The sequence below is a fragment of the Leptonychotes weddellii genome, chromosome 11, assembly GCF_054177405.1.
Source record: "Leptonychotes weddellii isolate Sample4059 chromosome 11, ASM5417740v2, whole genome shotgun sequence".
Lineage (NCBI taxonomy): Eukaryota > Metazoa > Chordata > Mammalia > Carnivora > Phocidae > Leptonychotes > Leptonychotes weddellii.
This window is the reverse complement of record NC_138379.1, coordinates 39,773,438-39,796,941: the sequence shown is the minus strand read 5'-3', so window position 1 is coordinate 39,796,941 and position 23,504 is coordinate 39,773,438. Positions and strand designations below refer to the sequence as shown.

Genomic DNA, 23,504 nt, shown 5'->3' with positions numbered 1-23,504 from the left:
TGCTGTATGCAGGGATGCCTCCTGGGGAGCCTACCTTTCCCTCATTCTCCACCTCCCCAGTCTCTTGGATGTCAACAAAGTGACAGGCTGCTGAATGTATGGACAGTTGGTGATAGCGTCCCTTCCGGCAGCTCTTAGCACGCACCTTCTCTGCCCCTTGATTAACCAGCCCCTCCAGCAAGGTCCCACACCATACAGCTCTTTTCGGGTTATATGAGTCATAGAGGCTTAATGTAGAAAAATGGGTAAATGAAGTATGTAAAGAAGGGAAGTTAAATCATCACCACCCTATTCTGAGAAACCCATAACTAACATTTTGTGACATTGCCCTATGTGAATGTCTTTTAACCTAGTTGGAATCCAATCATTACACTTTCATATCCTTCTTTTTATTTACTGGCACTATACCAAGAACCGTTCCCCATAACATTAAAAATTCTTGTGGAGCATCATTTTTGATGCCCATAAAAGATGATTAATAATTTATTTAACAAGTCCCATGTTGCTGAATGTTTATGCTGTGTCCTGTTTTTACCTTACAACTATTTTCACAGCCAGCATCTTTGTATGCACATCTTGGTGCCTGTTTCAAATTATTTCCTGAGGACAGATCATTAGAAATAGGATTTCTGAGTCAAAGGACATACGTGCGTTGTTGTTGTTTTTTAAGGACGTGTGTTTTGAAGGCCTGTGAACCCTGTGGTCACGTTGGCCCCAGAAAAGCGATGCCCATATTCAGTCCCCCTTCAGCAGTGCACGGGGGCTATTATTTGGGGGGGGGGCTGGTTGCAAAACGCAGGGTCTGCCGCGGTCCGTTTGCGTTGGCTCTCTTCGTCTGCTTCCTCGGAGGGGCGCTCCGTGAGAATCATGGACTAAGTGCCCTCCCTCTGCTCCCTCTCTCAGGAGGAGGGACCGTGGAAAGAGCCGGAGGCCCCTCGGCGGGACGCTCCCGTGGAAAGTTCTTGCGCGGCTGCTGCTGTTGGTGCCCCCGAAGGCAGCCCTCCAGGTATCACCAATTCCTTCTTTAGGAAGGCACTAAGCTGGCCCCTCGTGCTGCCGGGGGGCCTGCTTCACGTTCCCCGGAGCCTGCTTAACTGGATTCGGGGACTCCTGCGTGCAGCCGGCCTTCATTTCAGGGACAATGCTTATAACTACTGCTATACGTATGAGCTCCTGAGCCTCGGGCTGCCGCTCCTCTGGGTGTTCTCTGAGGTCCTGGCTTCCATGTACCGGGAGTCTGAGGAGTCCTTGGAGACCATCCGCAACTGGGTGCTCAGATGCTTCCCGGTGAAGCTCCACTGAAATGCCAACCACCCCACAGCGCCCTCACATTTCCAGTTTAGACGGAAGCGTGTTGGCAGTTAGCCAAGGCTCTGGCCGGGAAGCCTAGCGTTCTCTAGCCAATTCGCTCAAAGCCAAAGAGTTTCACACTGGCCACCCGTGCCTGACTCCGTCAGGGTGGACATCTGCTCCTGGTGCCGGGGCCAGACGACATGAAGGATGTTTTTTATAGCTTTGTACTTCTTTTATACCAAAGTGAGCCATAGTTCTAGGTTTACATTTCAATTTTTGAAACTTTTAATAAGCCAAGAGAAAGCATTTTTTTTCCCTACGAGTGTCATTTTTTGTAAACACGGTTTGAAGTTTGTAACTGGTGTCACGAATCCCTTCCACAGTGCGGTCCATGGTCATGGTCGCTGCCCGCGACACTAATGATTTGGGCTTTTTATAGAAACAGAAGCGAGTGTGCCACCTCCTGACCAGTGCCTTTTGCTGTATGTACCCTGATGCCACTTGTCCACAGGGGACAGCGTTTTGGCACCACGAAAGCCTCAGCAGTTTAGAAGAAAAGAGTAGATCAGAGTAGAATTAAACCACACAGAGACACACGGCAGTATGTAGTTGGCTGTGATCTGCCCTCCCACAGGGAGGGGGCCTGTTTTGCACCCTTGTTTAGATGTAAAATTAGTAGCTTAAAGGTTTTTCCCCTCATCACCAGCCAAATGACCGTGGGGTTTCCTGCAGATTGCTACAAACATACACTGTCCCTTCCCATGAACAAGCAGTGCCTGCGAGGCCCCGTGGCCCCTGGCCGAGCGGAGCTCTGGCGAACTGGTGCATTGCAGGAGAGGAGCTCTGCCCCCCTGCCCCGCCCCCCCCGCCCGGGGCCCCCGATCTGGTCCTCAGCCCAGGCTGCAGACTGAGCCAAGGCCACTCAGGGTCCATAACGGTCAGGCTGAGGGAAGAATCTGCCCTCTCGTATCACCTGCTATGGGACTGAGGCCGTTTGTTAGCACCTCAGGGTATAGGATTTCTGGGAAGCGTGACCTGCCTGAGGAGCCCTGCTTACAGACATCCTGGCTGCTTAGCCCCTCGGCTGCCATGCATATTTGGTCAGAGCAGCCAGAAACCATTTGTTTTCTCGCTGTCCTAGCAAAGGAATGTGTCTGACCTCCTGTGTCTTGACTGGCAGGGGAGGCAGGGAGTGGAAGCTGTTTGTTGACTGATACAAAAGAAATATGCCCTATTAAGGGCAAAAACAGGCCTTGGGCCTACCTGTGTTCTTCACTCTGGGCTTCCTGGGGAGGCCTCCGCTCCCCGCACCCTGCTCTGCCCGGACGAGTGCCGCTGCTGGGTCTGCTTGAACAAGGCAGAGGCCTTCCAACATGCTCAGGATATCGAGAGTCACCAGGCTGGAGATGGCTGTGTGCACTTGTGACACTAGAGATCTCCTCTAGATTAAGGAAGGATGGAACCCGGGGTGCGTTAGGAGCCAGGGTGCTCGAGAGCGTGGAGATGACAAGTTTCTATAGGGCAGGACGAAGGGGAGAGGCATTTCTACAAACCCTTCCTTGAAGTCCTTGGAGAAAGCAGGGGCCTGGCTGTGGCCCAGCCCGTGGGAACTGGCACCTCTGTCCTCGTTGGAACCGTTCTCAGTCTGTTGACTTGCGTTGGGTTTTTCCAAATTTTTGCTGCAATTTTAATATTCAGCATGGTGGGAGGAGCCCTGGATTCATGCTATGTTTGATTCTAAAAGGAAATCTTGAGGTCATGACGTGAACGCATGCACAGCCATGTCACTGCTCCTGTCTTCAGCTCAGGGTGGGCTGAGACGCTTTGTGGAGTGCTCCATGAAGCCAGAGTTAGACTCTCGGAGAATGTCATTTATGGCCATAAAGAGACTGGTTTGAATTATTCTGGGGAGACAGGGTGTGCCTGTCAGAAGCCTGAGATGTTTGTATGTTCTGAGGCTGTGAACCTTCCTGGTGGGTAGAACCGAAACACATGGTGGATCCCAGGAGGCAGACACCTCTTGGCCTCCACAGCATACTCAAGAATGAGTGTGGGACACGGGAGTAAAACAGGGGAAAAGAGATATCAGCGGGGGGGGGAGGGTGGCGCAGGGGGTCCTGAGGACGTGTGTCGCTCCAAGGGAAGAGCGTTGGCCTAGGCCAGCTACACGCATCCACTCTTGCAGATGAGTAGGCGGTCACTACCAGAAAGGTTCATCTGTCCCAAGCAAGCAATGATTTGTTCGGGGAAGTTTCCCTTTTATCAATGGTGGCCTCCTCTTCAATTCCCGTGCCTTTTGTGTTATCAGTCTTTTTTCCTGCCCGCCCCCGCCCTGGCCCCGAACTAAATTCTCCTTTCTGTCTCTCTCTTTCCAACCTTACACTGTGGCTACCAGTTCATTTCAGCCTTCCAGTGCTACACCCACTTCTTGGCTGACGCACTTCTGCTCGGAGGTGACTGGTTTTCTTGCCAATTTTCAGAGAGAGGTACTAACGCCTAACGTGCTCTCCGTGCCCCATCCTCCCCAGCGCGGTCCCGGTTGTGCTAACTGCGAGCATCTTGCGTACTAACGGACTCATTCCATGGCATGGGGGTTTAGCAACGTGGGATGGTGTTCCGCTCGAAAGCCATGTTTGACTCCACTTACCTCTGAGCCGGCCGCCAGGTCTACACCGGCTGCATGCCCCGCCTCCCCGCGGCTCCCCGTGCGGCCTGCATGCATACCTTTCCCCTCGCGAAACCACTTCCCTTCCTGGGACGCTTCCCCCAGCTGTGAGATGGCAGACTAGAGAGGGCTCTGTCACCTTGGAAAAGAACTTTGATCTGGTAGCCGCTGAAAAAGTACATGCAAACAAAGCGTTCTTAAATTGATTCTAGTATAAAGATTATCGATCAAAACCATGGGTGACTCTTTCGGGAAGGGTTGAAAAAGAAACCATGCTCCCAGCCTTCATCAGAGGCTTGACCCATGCTTTGTATTTTGAACACACAATCACAAGGTTCCTGGCAAATCCTTTCTCTACCACAGCCTTTACTTTAGACACAAGGGCTTTGCTGTGGCTCTTCTTACTGTTCTTGGCTCATAACGCCCCAGATGATGCAGAAGCTTCCACCGGAGCAATCATTGTCCCAGGCCGGCGGTGGCTGTGAGACATGACTCTGCTCAGCCCGGGCCTGGTGTCCATGCCCCCGTGGCTCTGCTCAGACGACATGTGCCCGCTGACTCATTACTTGGAGCAGCAGGACGTTCAAAGTGCTTTTAGAGAGAGGGGCGTCGTGCCGAGTCCGGGGGAGCTGCTGGGCGCCGGGCCTCGGGGTCTCAGGCGGAAGGTGGCGTCTGTCCTGCATGTGGCCCAGAGCCACGCTGACCTCTCGGCCTGTCTGCACAGCCCTGCATGCTGCATTGCTCACGGCACTGGTGCAGAGTCTAGCCAGTACGAAGTCATCGCTCTTGTCTTGTCTTCTCTTGCAGCGTCTCCCTCCCTTTATAGAATGTCAACCAGAGAGGGCCCTCCTTCCTTCTCAGCCTTCTCTTGAGCTAGCCCCCCCCACCCCCGCCCATCTCCTCGCAACGCATGTCTGCGACCTCCAATAGTCCTTTACAGTGCCACACGGGACCCTGTATTTTGCACACAGCAAACGATGTTTAGCTTTATTTATGGTATTTGATGCTGTAAATGAAAATAAATATGGTTCTTTATAAAGCGCATTGTTTCCTCTCTTCTTTGCCATGGAAGCTGCTCCAACCTCAGACACGGGGGCTGGTTTAGGGGAACAGTCTTCCCTAAACTGCTGGTGGGGCCTGCACTCGTGGTGACATGGGACGCTCTGGGGCTGTGCTGGCTACCTCTGAAAGGAAATATTACCCAGGGGTAATATTTGGAAAAGGTCACCGATGCTCCTGGGCCAGGCTTTGGGGTCTCTTTCTTGAAAACTCATGGTACTTTTTCTGTGTAGATTCTGGGCAAAGTTGGGTGAGGGTCAGTGTCACCTGAGCTGTGAGAAACAGACTGTCCTAACAGCTCCTGTTCTCATTCCCCCCCCCCGACCCCCACCCAAACCGTGGACCTGTCAGAGAGCTTTCCTTAGGAACCGTTCACTAACTTAGGTTCCTCCATAACAAAGGTTGCTCTCACAGGCCTTATGCTGGTCTAGCTGAGTGGGAGGTGAAAGGTAAGAGGACCAGACGTTGGTTTCAGAATGGCAGCGAACACGGAAGGTGTGCTTATCCAGATGGAGAGCCATTTGTGATCCTAAGAGGCCTCCCCTGCCCCCAAAGGCTCAAGTCAACTCAGTGTCTTAGGCTGCAAGCCTCTGCCTGCAGAGCCATTTGGAGGACAGAACCATGGCAGGCTCTGACCCAATTCCAGGCTGGCTTCCCCTTACAGGAAGGATGCAGAGTCTCACTTGGCGAGTCTGGACAGCGCCAAGGAAGTCTGGTCCTCAACTTCCCTGTGTTGGGATGCCTGACATCTCCAGGCTGGATGTAGCTGGGCTTCTGATGCTGGGATGAGCCTCCCCTGAGGGGTATTTCTGAGGCCCTGGGCCTCTGCACTTACCTGCTGGCTCCTGGAACTGCCTCCCGAGCTGCCTAGGGTCATGTACTCTTACCCAGGTGAGATAGTCTTTCTCTTCCATAAAAGGAAGGGTGTTAGGGACTGAAGTCAGGAGCTCAGTTGGGCAAGTGATTCATTCCTTTATTTATTCATCTGTTCAAGTATTTGTTGAACACGCACCATACCCTAAACATATTCCAGCTCCTAGGGATGCAGCAGTGAACCACACAAAGTCCCTGCCCCTCCCTGCGTCTTAGAACATATCTCGGTGTTGTGCACTGGGTTCGATTTGTTTTATTTGTACATACACTCATTTATTTACTTAACTACTATTTACTGAGCGTCTATGGTTTGCTGGGAATATAGCAGGGGTGAAATAGACAAAAGTCCTCATTACCATATTGGAGCTTATAGTTTTGTTTTGATGTTCTGATTTGAAGTTGTGTTAAAGCAACATTTTCCAAAGCGTGGCAAGGGAAAACGAGCTCCAAGAGGGGCTTTGTGAATGAGGAGCTCCGCAAATGAGGAGCTCCATAGGCGCAAAGTTTGAGAAATGCTTTATAGGAATAATGCTGGTCCTCCCAAACCTTGGAGATCCGCAAGACTTACTGGCATGGTAAAAGTCTCTGAGGGACCCTCCAGTAAAAAAGCTTAATTAACTTTGCTGAGGTGGGCTTTCCCATATCTATTTGAAATGAGTTTTTTGTTTGTTTGGGGTGGGGTTTTTGTTTTGTTTTGTTTTGCATGTCACATTCTACATAAGTGTCTGGTAGAATATTTTTTTTTTTTAAAGATTTTATTTATTTATTTAAGAGAGAGAATGAGAGAGAGAGAGAGCACATGAGAGGGGGGAGGGTCAGAGGGAGAAGCAGACTCCCTGCCGAGCAGGGAGCCCGATGCGGGACTCGATCCAGGGACTCCAGGATCATGACCTGAGCCGAAGGCAGTCGCTTAACCAACTGAGCCACCCAGGCGCCCAGAATATTTTTTAATCCAGAAACAGTGGATTAAAGACTTTCAAAAGTAGAATAATAGAATTAAATATTAAATAGAATTAACTATGGATTAGATCATGGGGTTGTAACTTTCTAAGCTTTAAAACCTCTGACAGAAAAAAATAACGTAGGATTCACATGATGCAAATCTGATAGTATACATTTTAAAAACTTAATGTATAACAGTACAAATGGAAATATTGAGTAGGCAGGCAGACTCGGGGGAAATTAGATGTGATCATAAAGAAGTTCATTGCTATGGCCTGAAACAGTTCATGCAAACGAGGTGTTCCCAGGGACCTGACAGTGTCAGTGATCAGCTCATGTTTGTTGATTACAGACCCAATGATAAGTGTGCAAAGGCTATGAATAGACACTTCTCACTGAAGCAAATTAAACAAGTAAATGCTAAAAAGAAAAAGCGAACATTTATAACAATTACATTCGAGGGAATTTAAATTCATTATCTCCTACCTACTGAATCAGTAAAGAAAAAGCGAAGTAGATTGTAAGAAAAAAAAAAAGAGTCTTGGGTAAAAAGTAAATGGTGACAATCTTTTCTGGAAAGCAATATGGCAACAGTTATGAAGACCCATAAAAGGGCTCTGACCTCTCGCGCAATAATCCTACCCCAGGGAATTTATCCTAAAGAAATAATCCAGCCGGAGAAACCAATCTCTGTGCACCCTGAATATTAAGTAGAGTAAGTGGGTCATGCAGAGTGAGGGGGCTGTTCTCCTTTATTTCCATAACTCATTCACTTTTACAGCTTTTTCTTTAATCCCTAAAATAAGGAAAAGAAGTGACTGCTGCTTGGACGGCTCTGGGGCCGGCTGTCACTGACCGAGCGTGTCCCCCCTCCCCCCACCGCCGTGCTGGGCATGGGGCCGAGCCCCTCGTGTGCAGGCCCTCGTTAGCTCTTCACCTCCTCGAGGACACCTTGAGGGGAACCTTGACATTAAAGGAGGTGATCTAGAGCAGCATCTTTAGCTGTCAAGGAACAGAGCGTCACCAGGCCCCGGCCAGGAGTCGGACGCTGCTCTCAGGGGAGCCTTGGCCATGGGAAGGTCCTGGACCTGGCCACAGACCCAGCTTTGACTCCAGCACTGTGTATGGACTCAGTGGCCTTGGGCAAGTCCCTTCTAGAAATGGATGCCTCTGACTTAGCGTTTTGTGGAGGTAGAATTGGGGAACATGCCCGATAGGGCTCTCAGGGCAGCAAGAACTCTCTTGCTGAGCTCTAGATGGCACTTTCCTGGTTTTGCACAGTAGGGAAGACTTTCGTGGGCATTCTGGATCATTCTAGATCAGCGTACCCCACAGGACATTTTGGGTTGGCCACTACATGAAGTCTCAACTCACACTGGGTGGCGCCATCTATTTTTCTCTCCTTTTCTGATCTCCCGGCCCTCTTGAAGGTAACTGGTCACCTCCCTTCAGACACCACAGCCTCTGCCGTGGGTCCCCCTTTCTTCCTGCCACCTGACAGCAAGACTTTGGTTTGGTTTAGTGAATTCCTGAGTCTCAGCAAAGAAGGAGGGGGGCTCTAGCTCTTCTCTGGCTGCCTACTTGACATCTGTGCTCAGATTCTACCAAGCTCCAACCTAAGTATCCACCTTCTACTCCTAATCTTCCCCTGAAACAGGCTCTACCCTTGGCCTTCACAGTTTCAGGAAACAGCAATTCCATCCTTCCCGTTGCTCAGTCCAAAGCCTTGGAGTCATTCTTGACAACTCTTTCTCTTGGCCCCACACCCACTCTATCGGTGAATCCCAACCAAGCACAGCTAGAACCTGTCCACATGTCACCACCCCCATGCTACTGCCCCATCCTCAGCCACTGTCCTCTCTTCTGGAGTTACTGCAGGGGCCTCCTACGTGGCCCCCAGGTGCTACCTTGCTCCCTTCAACCCATTTGCAACGCAACAGCTAGAGTAATCCTTTCAGAACTTAGATCTGTCCTCTGCTCAGAACTTTCCAACGGCTTCCCAGCTCACTCAGAGTAGAAGCCAATGCATATAGCAGACTCAGACGGCTCTGGATGGTCTGGATATTCTGACCTGCTGTCTTCCCGCTCTCTCTCATCTGCTGTGTCCCAGCCGCATTGGCCTCCTTGAACACCAGGCATGCCCTTAGAGCCTTTGCATGGCTCTTCCCTCTGCCAAGAACGCCCTTCTTTAGTGTCCACGTAGCTGGCCCCACCCTTTATTCAGGTCTTTGTTCCCTGTCTCCCTCCCAGTGAGGTCTGCCTTTAATACTGCAATCCGTCCCCCCAGCTGTTCTGACCCCCTTACCTGCCTACACAGGTTTTCAGAGCATTAACACCTCTGACCATATTATGTAATTCACTTACTGAGGATGTGTATTGTTTGTCTCCCCTCTTGCTAGAACACAAGCTCCTCGAAGACAGGGATCTTTGTTTCTTTTGAACATTCATATCATCCCCACAGGTAGAACAGTGCTTGACACATAGTGGACTCTCAATAAGCATTCGTAGAATAAATAAAGGCCCTGACTTCTGGCCTGGATGCCAGACTGTGGAGCCTGTCTTGGGCTTAGGAAGGTCTTGCTGGCATCAGCTCATGGCTCAGAAAGGAGAACCTGGAGGAGAGGTATGACATTGTGTGTCCGGCTGCCTCCACAGAGCCCTTTGATTGATGGGGAGAGGGGAGTCTCGATTTTACTTGCATTTTGCCTTCCCAGCAGTGCGATCTTCACAGACCTGGGTGACCCGTGGGAGCAGGGCTGAGGCTGGCCACAGAGAGCAGTTCCAGTGTGACCCCGTTGGGTGTCAAGGCCCAGGCCACCGGCTCACACACATCCTCTGTCCTGACACAGGAATCCAGGTGGCAGGTTTGAGACAAGAGGTGGGGTGGGGAAGACTCTGTTGCCATGGCACATGGTTGGCCCAACTTGCCTTTGACCTCCTGAGTCTAGGCCTCCTGCAAGTATCTCTAACTGAGACCACGAGAGTACAGACAGCAGGCGGACCGAGGAAGCAGGGCTAACCCTACCACCACCACCACCCAGAGGAAGGTGCCAACCTCTCAATATTGCAGGGCCTAGAAGTGTCCAGAAGCTCAGGTCTCTCTACTCTTACTGCCACCTGCATGAAGCCCAGCCAGGCCTGGCGCATCCCCTGGCCGTGAGGACTCCGTCAGAGCCCTGTGGTGGTGCCTGCCAACCCCATCTGCCCTGACGTGAGCTGGGAGCAGACGTCTGCTCAGCACTGGGTGACCAGCTGCCCTAGCCATGGGGTGTGTGCAGGAGTAAAGTACTGGGGGCCCCGAGCCTACTTCCCTTCCTGCTTCCCTGGGTTGCTGTTGGTGTTCCTACCCGGAGACGTAGAGTTCTCCACCCCCAACCTCGTTCAGAGAAACTTGAGTGTAGGTCCTGGCTATGCCCAAAGTTGGAGGCCCAGAGCTGGCCTGACACAGTACCCGTCTGTGGCAAGAAGAGAGGCAGGGTCCGAGGACTAAGGCCCTACACCTGCTGCTGTTTGCAAAAGAAAAGGAGAAAAAGCTGGCTGTTTGAGGGCCCGCTGAGCTGTCGGGAAGATACCATGTGCCCCCTCCCCTCCTGGCCCTGATGGAGGAGACCCTGCTCCTCTGGGTGTTCACACCAGGTTCGGGGCCTGTCTGTGAGCGGCCCTGCCCTGCTCTCTGGCCTTGCATCCAGCCGAGGGCTCCGTGGCGGGAGCAGGCCAGCTCTGCTGAGGCCGTGAGGGAGGGGCCTGCAGCCAGGGAGGGCTGAGCTCCCCTCCCTCCCCGGGTGGCTTTTTGTTGACCTGAGCTGGTCTCTGCATAGAGGCTGCTCCCGAGGCCAGGCAGGGCCCTTTGAGTGGTGCTGCTCACCCTGGTTCGGGGCAGCAGAGGGTGGGCCTGTGAGTACACACGTCTGCACACGAACAGGCTCACACACTCAGCCTGGGGGTGCCTGGCAAGAGTACAGGAGGGCAGGACAGCCCCGCCTGAGGCCCAGGGCTCCCCATCGATTTTCTCATTCCCTGAAGACCCTTGGAAACTGGCATTCCTGGCAGTTCACCCTGGGGTGTCACTCTCAGAAGCCCCAGGGTGGCAGCTGCAGCCGTTAGGCACCTGTTCCTTTATCTTTTATTTTATTTTTATTTTTATTTTTTAAAATGTTTTATTTATTTATTCATGAGAGAGAGGGGGTTGGGCAGAGGCAGAGGGAGAAGCAGGCTCCCCGCCCAGCAGGGAGCCCGACGCGGGACTCGATCCCAGGGTCCTGGGATCGTGACCTGAGCCGAAGGCAGACGCCCAACCATCTGAGCCACCCAGGCGCCCCTCCTTTATCTTTTAAAGGGACACGCGCTGTCCCATCCCCTGACACAGGCCCCTTCCCGAGACCCTCTCTCATCCTGCTGGGGGCCTGTCAGTGTCCCCTCACTCGTCACTGTCCACCTTGCAAGGGGGTGGGGGGTATGCTCTATGCTTAGTATCCTGGACATTTGCCTGTTTGCTGTCAAGATACCCTCCCAGCTGTCCCCCTGCTCTGCCCCGTAGTAAAGTATAATCCCTGCAAACTACATTTCCCAGGTTCCCTGGCACCTGCTTCCTGTTCGGTCTGACTGGTGGGAGGGTGGAGGACGGGATCGAGGGAGAAGCCAGGGTATTCCCCCGAGTCTCTGCGTCCCGGGCAGTGGCTGGGTCTTCCCCGTGGAACCCACTCCTGCCTGGTGGCCCTGGCCTCTGGACTCACTGGCTCCTCCCGCTGTCCCTTCAGCCGGCGGCTTCCTGCTCTGGCTCATCTCTGGGCTGTCTCTGGATCCGCACTTGGCTTTTTGGTTCATCCAACCCCATCGTTGTGAGTTTCCTGTACTAACTTTCCTCTGTGGAACTTTCTGGCTTGAGTTCTATTTTCCTGACTGGATCCTGATAGACTTAGTTTCATTGCTCTTTTTAAACTTGTTTCCTCAGAGAGAACAGTGGGCAAGACAGCAGAGGGAGTTTTTCCAAGCCCGGAGCCAGAAGTAGCTCTGGCAGTTAGGAGCTGTGTGACCTTGGACAAATGAGCCTCAGTTCCCTAATCTGTAAAATGGACTTAATAACGATATGTAGGAGAACTTGTTGCTTTGTTGTCTCCCTGGGTTCTGGGGCAGAGTGGAAGGGTCTCCAGACTTGGAGAGAAAACAGAAACAATTTCACCAACAGAACGAGGGCAAGGGTCCTCACGCTGATACTGTAGCAGGGGTCTGGGGGTGGCGTGTGAGGACAGATACTGCCTGGCTCTGCCTCTGGAGTATCCTCTTTCACCAGGGAGCACTGGGAGGAGACTGAAATGCTCAGCTCTGGGAACACCTGCTTCCCTCCAGGGGGCCAGGGAGCTGCTGGATCATTCTCCCTGCCCACCCTGTGCACCTCCTCCCCTCGCATCCCCCAGCCCCGCTGTAGACCTGGCTTCTCCCTATGGGAACAGATAACTTTAGGCGAAATCTCGGACAAACTGCAGACAGGCCTGGGGGAGGCAGCGCAGGTGAACACAGCTGGCCCCTCCCGCGGGGCTGGCCACTGACACAACCGCTGTGTGTCCCGGGGCGGCCAGTCCGGCTCGCTCACTCACTGCGGGGCCCTGGCTGAGTTATTCTCAGGGTGCCACGTTCTCGCACGCGTGCAGTGAAGATGACAACACTCTCCTTTCAGGCTCTCGGGATGTTAGAGACCATGAACGTGGATAAAGGCCTCAGTAACGCATTGCCGTTGCCTTCGTTGTTTCCTCGAGGCCACTTCCATCGCTTGTACTGGGGCTGCTGGTCTGTGCGCGCAGACAGGGAATGAGAGAGGGGTCTGGAAGCAGAAGCTTGAGAGGAGTGATTTCCTCCGGGGCATAGCACTGGACCCCAGAGACCCAGCTGTAGCCTTTGGCCCAGGCCTTGGGGGGCAGAAGGGAGGGGAAGAGGATGTCCGTCTTTGGGGCTTTTTCACCTCAGCAAGGTGTTGATCAGAGAAAGCCCCACCTTCTTTTTTTCCAAGTCTCTACCTCCCCCCACCCCCAGCCCCTCCACTGATACCTGGGCTCCACGGTGAGAGACGCTGGCCCTGACCCCGCTGTCCCGAGGGCTCATCAGTCAGCCATGTCCCCACCCCTCCAGCCTGAGCCCTTGCCCCGTTCCACCCCTCGGCCCTGCTGGCCAGGTCAGAACTCTCTAGGAGGAGGGAGGATACGAGCAGACCCCCGGGGTGTCCCTCGCAGGTTTGGGCTGGTCCCGGAGGTGGTACGACCGCGGCCCAGCACAGCTCCCCTCCACTGCCTGTCCCTCCAGGCTGCTCTCGCTAGCCTCGCTCCCCTTTTCTCCAGCCACGCATGCTCAGCCTTTAGTTCTCCTCCAGGTTATCATGGCCCTTTCCCTGGTCTCCCTCTCCCCTCCTGGCGGGTCCTCTGGTCCGCCTTGCACTCGGCAACCAGAGCGATCTTTCTATGAGGCCACTCTGACGATGCCAGTCCTCAGCTTCCAGACGTCCAGTGCTACTCTTCACTTTGCCCTTCGGGGCCCTTTCTGGTCCCATGTCAATGGAATGATGTCCCACTGGCCTCTTTCATATACTGTCCTGTCCTCCAGCCACGTGGACGTGGCGTCTGTTCCCGTGCAGATGGCAGTGCTTTCCCTCATTGTTTTGGCTCGCAGAGGTCCATCCCGTGGAACACCATCTCTCCCTTCTCTGTTCAGATCCTACTCATCCTTAACCCATTAAAATGGTGCCTTCCACCTAAAGTGTTCATTGTTCAGATCTCCCTCCCCTTCTACTTTGTCTCGCCTTACTCATAGATGGTCTACCTGATAAGGCTGCCTCATCTCCCCTCTGGGACGGGAAGAGACCCTTGAAGGCAGAGCATGGCTGATTCATCTCCAAATCCCCAGCACAGGCCTGGGTCAGAGGAGGCCAAGTAGCATTTATTGACTGTACAGGTCTCTGTGCAGCCCGCTCAGGCACACACACCTGTACTCAGGTATAAGCCAGGTAGAGTCGAGTCTCTGCTACAGTAATTCTGTGTGATAAGCCTCCCGAATTTCTGGGGCTCATGGCATCTATTTTACTGGCTTGGGAGTCTGTGGGGTTGGCTGAGGAGCTCTGCTTCAGGCTGCAGGTCTAAGGGTGGCCTGGGCTCCCATGGGATTGGCTAGGCAAGGCTTCAGATGTGCTCCATGTGCCCATAGTCAGGGACCTAGGCTGCGGGGGCAGCAGCGCTCTGGGACAAGCTCTTCTCATGGCAAACTAGCAAGAGTGTGGGTGGACTGGCCAAACATGTCCCATCCACTCATTTCCCCTGGGCAAAGCAAGTGTCAGAGCCAAGTCCCATGTCAGTTGGGCAAGGAAGCATACCTACCACCCCTAGTAGGAAGGACTGCAAGGTCACAGAAAAAAAGCACAGTTCTGTTATGGAGCGGGGGTGAAAAACAGGAACATAATCCTGCCCAAACTCCCAGAATAAAGGTCACGCACATGGGCGTCCATGGTTCTGTTCTGCTCGCAGCCATACAGACGGGTTCCCGTCCTCTGATGTCTTAGCCTCTCTGTGCACCTGTCTTTTCATCAGCAAAATGGGGATAATAATACTTGTCTAGAAGGTTCTATGAAGTTTAATAGACTTAATAGGCATTAAACACTTAAAACAGTTCTCCATAAAAGTGCTCAGTAAAAGTAAGCTGCTGCTATTATTATTATATTATTACAGCTACTACTACATAGCCAAGCATCCAGTTACACCCCTGCTCCCCAGTGCCTCCCACGCACAGCCGCCCCAGTGCAGAAGTGTGCAAATGCACACGCACAAGCAAGCGTGCACATATGTCCGGAGTGGCAAGCTGGCCACCCACTGGCCGTATCTGCCCGGAGATGTGTTTTGTTTGACCTATACAATATTTTTAAAAACATGAGGCATTTCACGTACAAATAAAGATTTCTTGAGTTTTCTTCCTAGATGGTAAATATAGTTAGGGAGGTGGAGGTGTGAAGAGCCCAGCATTTAGGGGTTGGCTCGGAGACTGGCTGGCTGAGATGCAGCCAGAGAGGCAGCGAGAGAACCGGATCCCCAGAGCAGGGCCGGGGGAGGGCAGCAGCAGCTGCAGGAAGACCTCAGAGCTTGTGAATTGGACTTAGCAATAAGGAGGCTGCCGGGGGCTTTGGGGGGGTTGATGTGGGAGTCATGGAGACACAGGCAGGATTGTAGGGGATTGAGGAGTTGAGTGATGGAAGGCACACAAGTAGAGAAGGTGAGTGCAGCAAACTCTTCCAAGATGATTGGCTGGGAAGGAGGGAGAAGAGGAAGAAGGGTTGGCTAGGGGCCAGGCATGGGAATTGGGTCAAAAATCATTTTCTTAAAATGGGAGAGGCTTCAGCACATGCAAATACTGATGGAAAAGGTCCAGTAGACAAAGAAGTCTGTGGCACAGGGAAGAGGAGGTAATGATTCTTGGAGAGGGGTTGGTGAGGAGGGAGCCAAGTGCAAGTGAGGGGTCAGCCTTCAAAAGGAGAAAGGACGCCTGGCCCACTCTGACCAGAGAAGGGGTCACCCAGCTAGTTCGTGGCCAAAATGGAACTGGGCCTCAGGTGGCCTGTTTTGCTTACTCGTTCATTGATTCATTCAACAGGCATTCCTCGAACATCTACTCCTTACCAGGTACTATCCTAGCAAGAAAGGAAACAGACACAAATCACTGCTTATGTTCTAGTCATGGGAGAGAGATAATAAACAAAAGAGAAAGTTGTAGAATTTATTAGAAGGTAAGTTGTGTTATGAATAAAAATAAAGAGGAACAGAGAGTGCTGAGGACACGGGTTGCAGTTAAAATAGGGTGACAGGGTAGGCCTCATGGAGAAGGTGCCATTTGACCAGAGACTTGAGGCGGTGAGTGAGCGAGCCCTGCAGGAAGCTGTCCAGGGATAGCATCTCCTAGGAAGAGGCAGGAGCGGTACATAGGGCTGAGATGGGGGGACAGCGAGGTGGCCACGTGGTCAGAGCACATAGTGGGGCAGTAGTGGGAGATGAGTAGTGGGAGATGGGGTCATGGGGGCTGCTGGAGGGTGTTGAGCAGAGGAGCATGATCTGACTTATATTTATTTATTTATTTATGTATTTTATTTTATTTTTTTTTAGATTTTATTTATTCATTTGAGACACAGATAGAGAGAGAGAGCATGAGCAGGGAGAGAGGCAGAGGGAGAGGGAGAAGCAGGCTCCCCGCTGAGCCAGGAGCCCGATGTAGGGCTTGATCCCAGGACTTTGGGATCATGACCCGAGCCGAAGGCAGATGCTTAACCATCTGAGCCACCCAGGCGCCCCAATCTGACTTATATTTAATAGTAGTACTTGGGTGGCTGTGTTAAGACTGAGGGGAGCATGGCAAGAGGGAAAGAAGGGAAACCCACAGAGGATGTTTCCATAATCATGGTGACTGGGGCCAGAGCAGTAGCAGAGGAGGTGGTGACAGGTGACTGGATTCCTGACCTATTTTGAAGGGGGAGCAAGCAGGATTGGCTGATAACTTGAGTGAAGAATGAAAGAACAAGAGAAGTCAAGGATGCCATGAAAGCATTTGACTTGAGCCGCTGGAAGGCCAAGGTCACCATTTAACGAGATGGGGAGGGTTATGGGGGAAGCAGGGTTGGGGAGCAGTGGGGCTGAAGAGGTCCACTTGGACATGAGTTTGATAATGTGTCTGCTAGACATCCACGTGGAGATGCCAAGTAAACAGTAGGATATATAAGTCTAGATTCAGGGGAAATGTCTGAAATATAGATGTAGGAGTGAGTCATTGTTATCTAGGATTATTTGAAACCAGGAGACCAGATGAGATTATCATGGGCATGAGTAAGAGAAGAGATTCAAAGACAACCCTGGGGCCTTCCAGTGTTACCAGATCAGGGGGAAAAGGTATACCCAGCACAGAAAAAAGAGGGAAGGAGAGCTGCCAGTGAGGAGAAGGGAGCCAGGCTATGCTATCCTAGAAGCTGAGAGGAGAGCTGTTTCTAGAAGGAGAGAATGAACCCCTGGGTCAAATGCTGCTGATGTGTCAAGACAAGAATGAAGAAGTTGCCACCAGATTTAGCAGTATGTTGGACATGGTGATTTTGACAATGACAGTCCAGAGGCTGATGGGCCTGGGTGGTCCCTCTGAACATTTCAGGACCCTCCTATGGGACTACCTGAGATATGTGTGTTCATGCCCTGTACACAGAAGTGCTCTAAATCCTGGGGCATCTGGTAGGCTAAGTGGTAGGAACAGAGGACGAGAAGGTCAGTCTTGGAGTGTCCAGGTAGACCCAAAGCCTGCTGCTCTGCCCACCCCCTACCCCAGCAGCCTGCCCAAGCTTCTGGACAGGAAGCAGGTACTCTGCAGGGCCCCTTTATCCCCATCATCTCTCTAGATACTCTTGTCCTCCCAGCAGATGAGCCAACCTCCCCCAAGAAGCCCAAGAGTGTCCTGGAGCCAGAGCCCAGTGATATGGAAGGTGAAGCCACCTCTCTCCTGCCCTCTGAGTGGACCTCAGTGAGGATCAGCCCTGGGGAGAATGTAGTTGGAGAAGATATGATGGCTGTGCGTGTCCTGGTCACCAGTGATGACAGCAGGTATGCTCAGGCTGCTGCAGGATGGGGACAGAAGAGGGATGGGACAAGAGTGACAGCATTCAGGGACTGGTCTCCGCTCCACTCACTGACCATGTGACCTCTCTGTATCTCCACGTGCTCATCTGTAGAATGGGGACAGTGGTAATATCTGTCTCACCGACAGTCGTAAGGATCTCACAGTTAATGTATATGAAGCATGTAGAACAACATTCGGCACATGATAAGCACTGCAAGTGTTAGCAACTGCTGTTTTCTCAGGGAAGGGACAGGCCCTGGCCCCACTGTCTTCTCCCTGAAAGGCAGCTGTGGTGTAGGCTGCAGCGAGGGGTGCCGAGTGGGTGTCACTGTGACAGTAAGATGTAAGGTAGTGATGCATGGTGATGGGGAGGCTGGGCTGGGAGCGGGAGAAGGCATGAGAGGAGAAGCCCTGCTGCCCTCCTTCCTGCCCATACTGGAACCACCCAGAGTGGTCATTAGGAGTGCAGACTCCAAGCCTCCCCCAGACACTGAATTCATCCAGGAGGTCAACCAGCAAGAGGGACCAGTTGCTCAGTATGTACCAGACTCTGAGGATATAGCAGTGACCAACGCAAGACAAAGGCCTTGCTCTCACAGGCCTCTCATTCAAACTGGGTGGGCAGTCAGCAAACAAGTAAATAGTTAACAGGAAAAATATCACCTATGTTCTAGGTAGTAAAATAAAATAGGAGTCTATGATAGAGGGTGACTAGTCAGCTACTTTTGATCGGTAGCCAGGAAAGGCCTTTGTATCAGTCATCTATTCTCACCATCGTGCTGAGTAACAAAGCACCATTATTCTACTCAAGATTCTGTGGGCCAGCAATTTCAGTCAGGCTCAGTCCTGCAGTTATTCTGGTCTCAGTGGGCTCCCGTGTGTGTTTGGGCTTCTAGAACATCGCTAACTGTCAGCTGGGGTGCCAGGAGGCTATTGGGCCGTGGATCCTTCATCCTCCAACAGGCAGCCTGTGCTTATTCACATGGTCCTATGAGAAAGCACAATCATGCCAAGTCTCTTGAGGTTTCAGCTATTCCTATCACGTCTGGATGGTCACAAGTCCAGCCTGGATTCAAGGGGTGGGGAAATTGACTCCACCATTATGGGAGGAGCTGCAAAGGTCCATTGAAAAAGGGTGTGGCTCCAGGAGGGGAATGATTGCCATCATTCTTTGCAAACAATCAACCACAGCTTCCAAGAGGAGGTGACATTTAAGCTGAGAATTGTTGACAAGAAGGGACAGTCATGCGAAGACTGAGGAAGTGGCATCCAAGCAGTGGAACAGTGATTTGGGGGCCAGTAGCACATAGAGGCTATGAAAGCCAAGGGAGCTGATGAATCACCCATGGAGTAAGAATATCTCTTCAGGAAAAAAAAAAAAAAGAGGCTATCTTCTCATAGATAGAGCTAAGCCTAGGTGAGGGCCCCAGGGCATTTGAATATTCAGTGGGCAAGCAGAGAAGATGCTGGCAAAACCCACAGGAAGGAGAGAAACCAAGAGAGGCTGAGTTGGGGAAGCTGAGAGAAGAAGTTTCAAGATGGAGGGTGTGGTTCACTGTTTCAGATAAGAATGGAGGAACTGGAGAAGCGACCTCAGGATTTTCCAACAAGAGGATCAGAAACACGGCTGGAATAGGTGTGGGAAGAATGTGAGGGATGAAAACAGATACTGCTGTGCAGACAGGTAGTTCACGAAGTCTGGAGCCTTCAGACTCTGGAAGGGGGGGCCTGGTAACGTACATTTTAGCAAAGCCCACAGGTGATTCTGACACACAGGTCAGCATGAGCACCTCTGCCTTGGAGTGCCCTCTGCAGTCACTGAGATAAAAAGCAAGGCCCAGAGAAGGAAGGCCCTGCCCCAGGTCTCACAGCCTCCTAGGCCTCGGGTAGGCAGGACCATGTCCATTGTAAGAGGCAGAAACCCAACGCTAGCTTAAGTAACATAGCAAATACTTCAGTTCCTCTGACTGGGAAGTCCAAGGGTAGTCCTCTCTTCAGGCAAGGTTGGAGCCAGAAACTCAAATAGCCACTCTCTGCTGCTGCCCCTTTGCATGTCGGATTTACAACCATCCACAAGGAGGCTCTATCCATGTGTGGAACTCTTGGCTACGGAGGGCCTCAGCCCATGTCTGTCAGTCCATGTCCATGTCCCAAGATCTCAAGGTAGACCTCCAATGGGTACTACTCACATGGCATGCCCACCTCTGGGACCCATCGGTGAAGAGCACTGGGATGCCGTGGCCGGTAGGCTTGGGCACTGTGATGGATAGAGAGTCCACCAGAGCACACAGATGGATAAGGAGCAGCGACCCAGTGGAAAGATGCATGCTGGACTTATATACACAGAGAGTAAACAGTCACAGCCCTACAGATTTGCGCCTCTCCAAGCCCCTGGGGGACTGTGTCTGTGCTGTCCCTGCTCCTGAGGACACATTTCTTCCATCTCTCTGCCACGCGAATTCCTGCCCATCATTCAAGGCCCAGATTACATATTCCCCCTCCAACCCTGTAGCCTTCTCTTTTCTCCCATCCATTCCCACAGGACACAAGCAGCGCTGAAATGCCTAAAGTTTTAGGACAGGTCCTAAATGATAAGCTCATTTTGCCCCAGAGAGCTGAGGAGTCATGCTCAAGGATGGCTGAAGGTAGGTAGACCAGCCGTCTGGCAAGCACGTCGGCATATGTTCATGGGGCTTCATTCTCCTGCTTGGATCCACACCGGTATTTTTTCATTAGGGCTCCGTAAAGCACCATGGACTGGGTGGCTTAAACAACAGAGACATGCTTTCTCACAGTTCTAGAAGCTGGGAGTCCGAGATCAAGGTGTCAGCAGGGTTGGTTCCTTCTGAGAGCCACAAGGAGGAAGGATCTGTTCCAGGCCCCTCTCCTCAGTTTGTCGATGGCTGACTCCGTGTTCATGTGATGTTTTCTTCTCTGCCTGTCCAAATTTCCTCTTATTGTAAGGACACCAGCCATATTGGATTAGGGCCCACCCTAATGACCTCATTTTAACCCAATTACCCCCTTAAAGACCCAATCTCCAAAGACAGTCACATTCTGAGGTCCTAGGGGTTAGGACCTAATATGAATTTGGGGGGACACAGTTCAGCCCATAACGAAGCCTGAGGCTGGGCTTGAGACAGAGGTGACAGAACCACTCTCTCTGCCCCAGGGCGCCATGGGCAGTGACGGGCAGGGCACAGTGGGGGTGTGGGAGGTGAACTACAGGGCCGCCCGCTCACCCACCCTCTACTTCTTCCTTCCAGCTCTGATGCAGAGCCAGACTGCCCCAGCAGTGAGGCATCCGGTGCACAGCCCTGTGAGGAGAGACCCCGGCAGCCGGAGCCCCTCACCAGGCACAGCTCCCTGAGAGAGGCCCCAACCAGGAAAGTCTCCCCACAGTGCCCTGAGGAGTTGCAAGCGGTGCATGGTGAGCAGAGAGCTTGCTTGGGTAGGAGGCAGGCTTGCTTGATCCTGGGACATGGGGAGGGAGCAGAGGCTCCCCATGGCCAGTTTTTCCTCACGGAGGATCCGGTGACAGGTGCAGCCCTCAGGCTCAGAGGTAGTGGGGCTGGGGTATAAGTGGGGCTGAGGGGACTGGACCCAGGCCCAGCCTCCTTCTCCAGGAGAAGCTTTGGAGTCTCAAATGGGTAGGTGGCAGAGGGGTCTGACTGGCTGTTGTGTGTCCCGGGCTGGCAGAGATAAGGAGACCCCAGCACCCTCTGGCCTGGAACAGTCTCCTCTTGGAACATCTCCGTAGGGGCCCATCTGGCATGCCATAGCCCACGAGCGAAGGATGTGGCTTAGCTGCCACTGGACAACAGACAGCCAGGGCCAGCCCAAGGCCATTGCCGGTGCTGGGGACACGTGGAACGCACTAAAATTTTACACAGTAATAAATACATTTCTACTAAGCACCTCTAATGGCGGAGGGTTTTCCCATACGTGGCCCCATTTCATCCTCAGGATGACCCCGGGGGGTAAGTAAGCTCACCATTTTACCCGTGAGCAAACAGACCGTGTTTTCCTTAGGTTTCACAGCTAGTAAAGGCCTGCGGCCCAGGGCCAGGGGCCTCCACACCCTAAAAAGTTGTCTTTAGCAGCCCAGCTTGTTTTCATAAAGGTGGCCTTGATGGCCTTTAATGGAATGTTTTCATTCAGTCAACAGCAGCTTGTGAGCTCGGGGTGGGAAGAAGCAGACTAACAGAACCTTGCCACCTTGGGCACCAGCAGCCTTGGCGGCCCTGGGAGAGCCGGAACTCAGCTTGTCCTGCACACCCCTCTGGTGGCCGAGAGCAGAATTTCCACCGGAACCTAGAAACAATCTCCCAAGGACACCAGGGCTGGGGGCCGGCCTCCTGGAGACTCTGGATTTACCCTCCCCTGTGAGCCTTTTTATAAAAGGACAATTGTCATCAGAACGTATTTGCTCAGTGCCAACGTGGTGCCGTCTGGAAGGGCTGAGCATAGGCAGTGAACAGAACACTGCGCTGTGCCCGGCTGGGGGCAGCCGCCTCTGTCCGCTTATGCGTGGCCGCTGTCTCCCTGGGCTCCAGCCTCCTCATTTACAGTTACAAATCCTGCCTGCCTTTCATCCTTTCCCTCCATTTCTCCTCGCTCCTCGATTGCCAGGGGATTTTAGGCAATTTACAAGAAAGACTAAAACAAAATTCTCCGTCTCTCTCTATAAAAGATAAAGCCTCAAGATCAGGGTTAACAAAATGAGCTTAGGAGGTAGAGACCCCGGAGAGGCAGAAGGTGGGCCTAAGCAGTTGCTCTAATGGAATCATAAATTTGATCCTGAGTTTTCTGGCAGCCAGAGTTAAAAAGGAAACACAATTACTGTTCATGAGAAAAACAACATATTGGTTTGCGGCAAGTTCCAGATCTGGTACCACTTTTCCTAGTGCTTCCTGTCAAACAGACAGCAGTGAGAGACACGTGAGTTCACATCCTGGGTGAGGCTGTCTCATGCGGCTAGCAGGTGAGGGCATTGCGACCACACACGACTCAGCAAGAGGAGTTCTTCCGGGGGATAGGGCTGGGTCAAGATGACAAGGCAGTGTGGCCCAAGCGTTTTGTTTCTGACAGTCCAGTGAAATTCCAGGCTAAAATACAGAGTAGACAGAGAAGTGGATAGACCGTGTGACTTTCAAGCAATCTCTTGTTGATTTCACTGTTAAGCATCACGTTTTTGATCATTGCTAGGCAGACCACATTGTAGGGTTAAAACCTCTGGTACAGGCTCAGCATTGTGTTTTGTGTTGCTGGTTATGGTGAATCTGTTACTTTACCGGATCATATAGGTTGATATGTTGTGCATGTTAATGGAACTTCACTCATCACAGTTTTCACTTGGATAAATGGCGCAGAGCTGAGCCAAGGGAATGCCAAACAAGGCCAATATACTGCTTTAAGAAGTTTTAAGAAGTTTGCACACCCATGCTCATCCGGTATTACTTACAATTGCCAAAGGGGGAAATGACCCCAAAATTCATCAACTGGTGAATGGATAAACAAATTATGCTATATCCATATAATGGAATATTATTCAGTGTTGAAAAGGAAGGAAACTCTGACACAGGGTACAACATGGATGCATCTTGAAGACATTATGCTAAGGCAAGTAAGCCAGACACAGAAGAACAGGTATTATACGATTCCACTTCTATGCGGTACCTAGAATAGTCCGATTCTTAGAGAAAGTCGAATGGTGATGACAGGGGCAGGGGGTAGGAATGTGGGGAGTTGCTGATTCATGGGTACAGAGTTTCAGTTCGGGATGAAGAAGAAGTCTGGGAGCTGTACAGTGGTGATGGTTGTACAACAGTGTGAATATACTGAAGGCCACTGAACTGGACTCTAACGTGGCTGAAATGGTAACTTTCACGTTACGTAGTATTTCTCCACAATTTAGGGAAAGACTTCTGGGACTACCTCAGCTCATCGAGGAACCTATTGTGTCCTCAAAGTTCTTTTTTTTTTTTTTAAGATTTATTTATTTATTTATTTGACAGAGAGAGACACAGCGAGAGAGGGAACACAAGCAGGGGGA

At 51.9% G+C, this 23,504-nt stretch overlaps 1 protein-coding gene across 15 annotated transcripts in view; it reads left to right on the top strand.

The window, feature by feature from the left end:
- Window positions 1-23,504, top strand: part of MICAL2 (microtubule associated monooxygenase, calponin and LIM domain containing 2) — a 213,540-nt gene that overhangs the window by 131,263 nt on the left and 58,773 nt on the right. For 10 of the 15 annotated variants that reach the window (XM_081798584.1, XM_081798589.1, XM_081798587.1 and 7 more), the window contains 3 exons: window positions 904-1,006; window positions 17,250-17,433; window positions 20,716-20,879. In XM_081798584.1, coding sequence (XP_081654710.1) covers window positions 904-1,006; window positions 17,250-17,433; window positions 20,716-20,879 — 451 coding nt within the window. Of the gene's footprint in view, window positions 1-903; window positions 4,998-17,249; window positions 17,434-20,715; window positions 20,880-23,504 lie in introns of those variants that run through there. The other 5 variants (XM_081798595.1, XM_081798591.1, XM_081798590.1 and 2 more) reach the window with 2 other exon arrangements.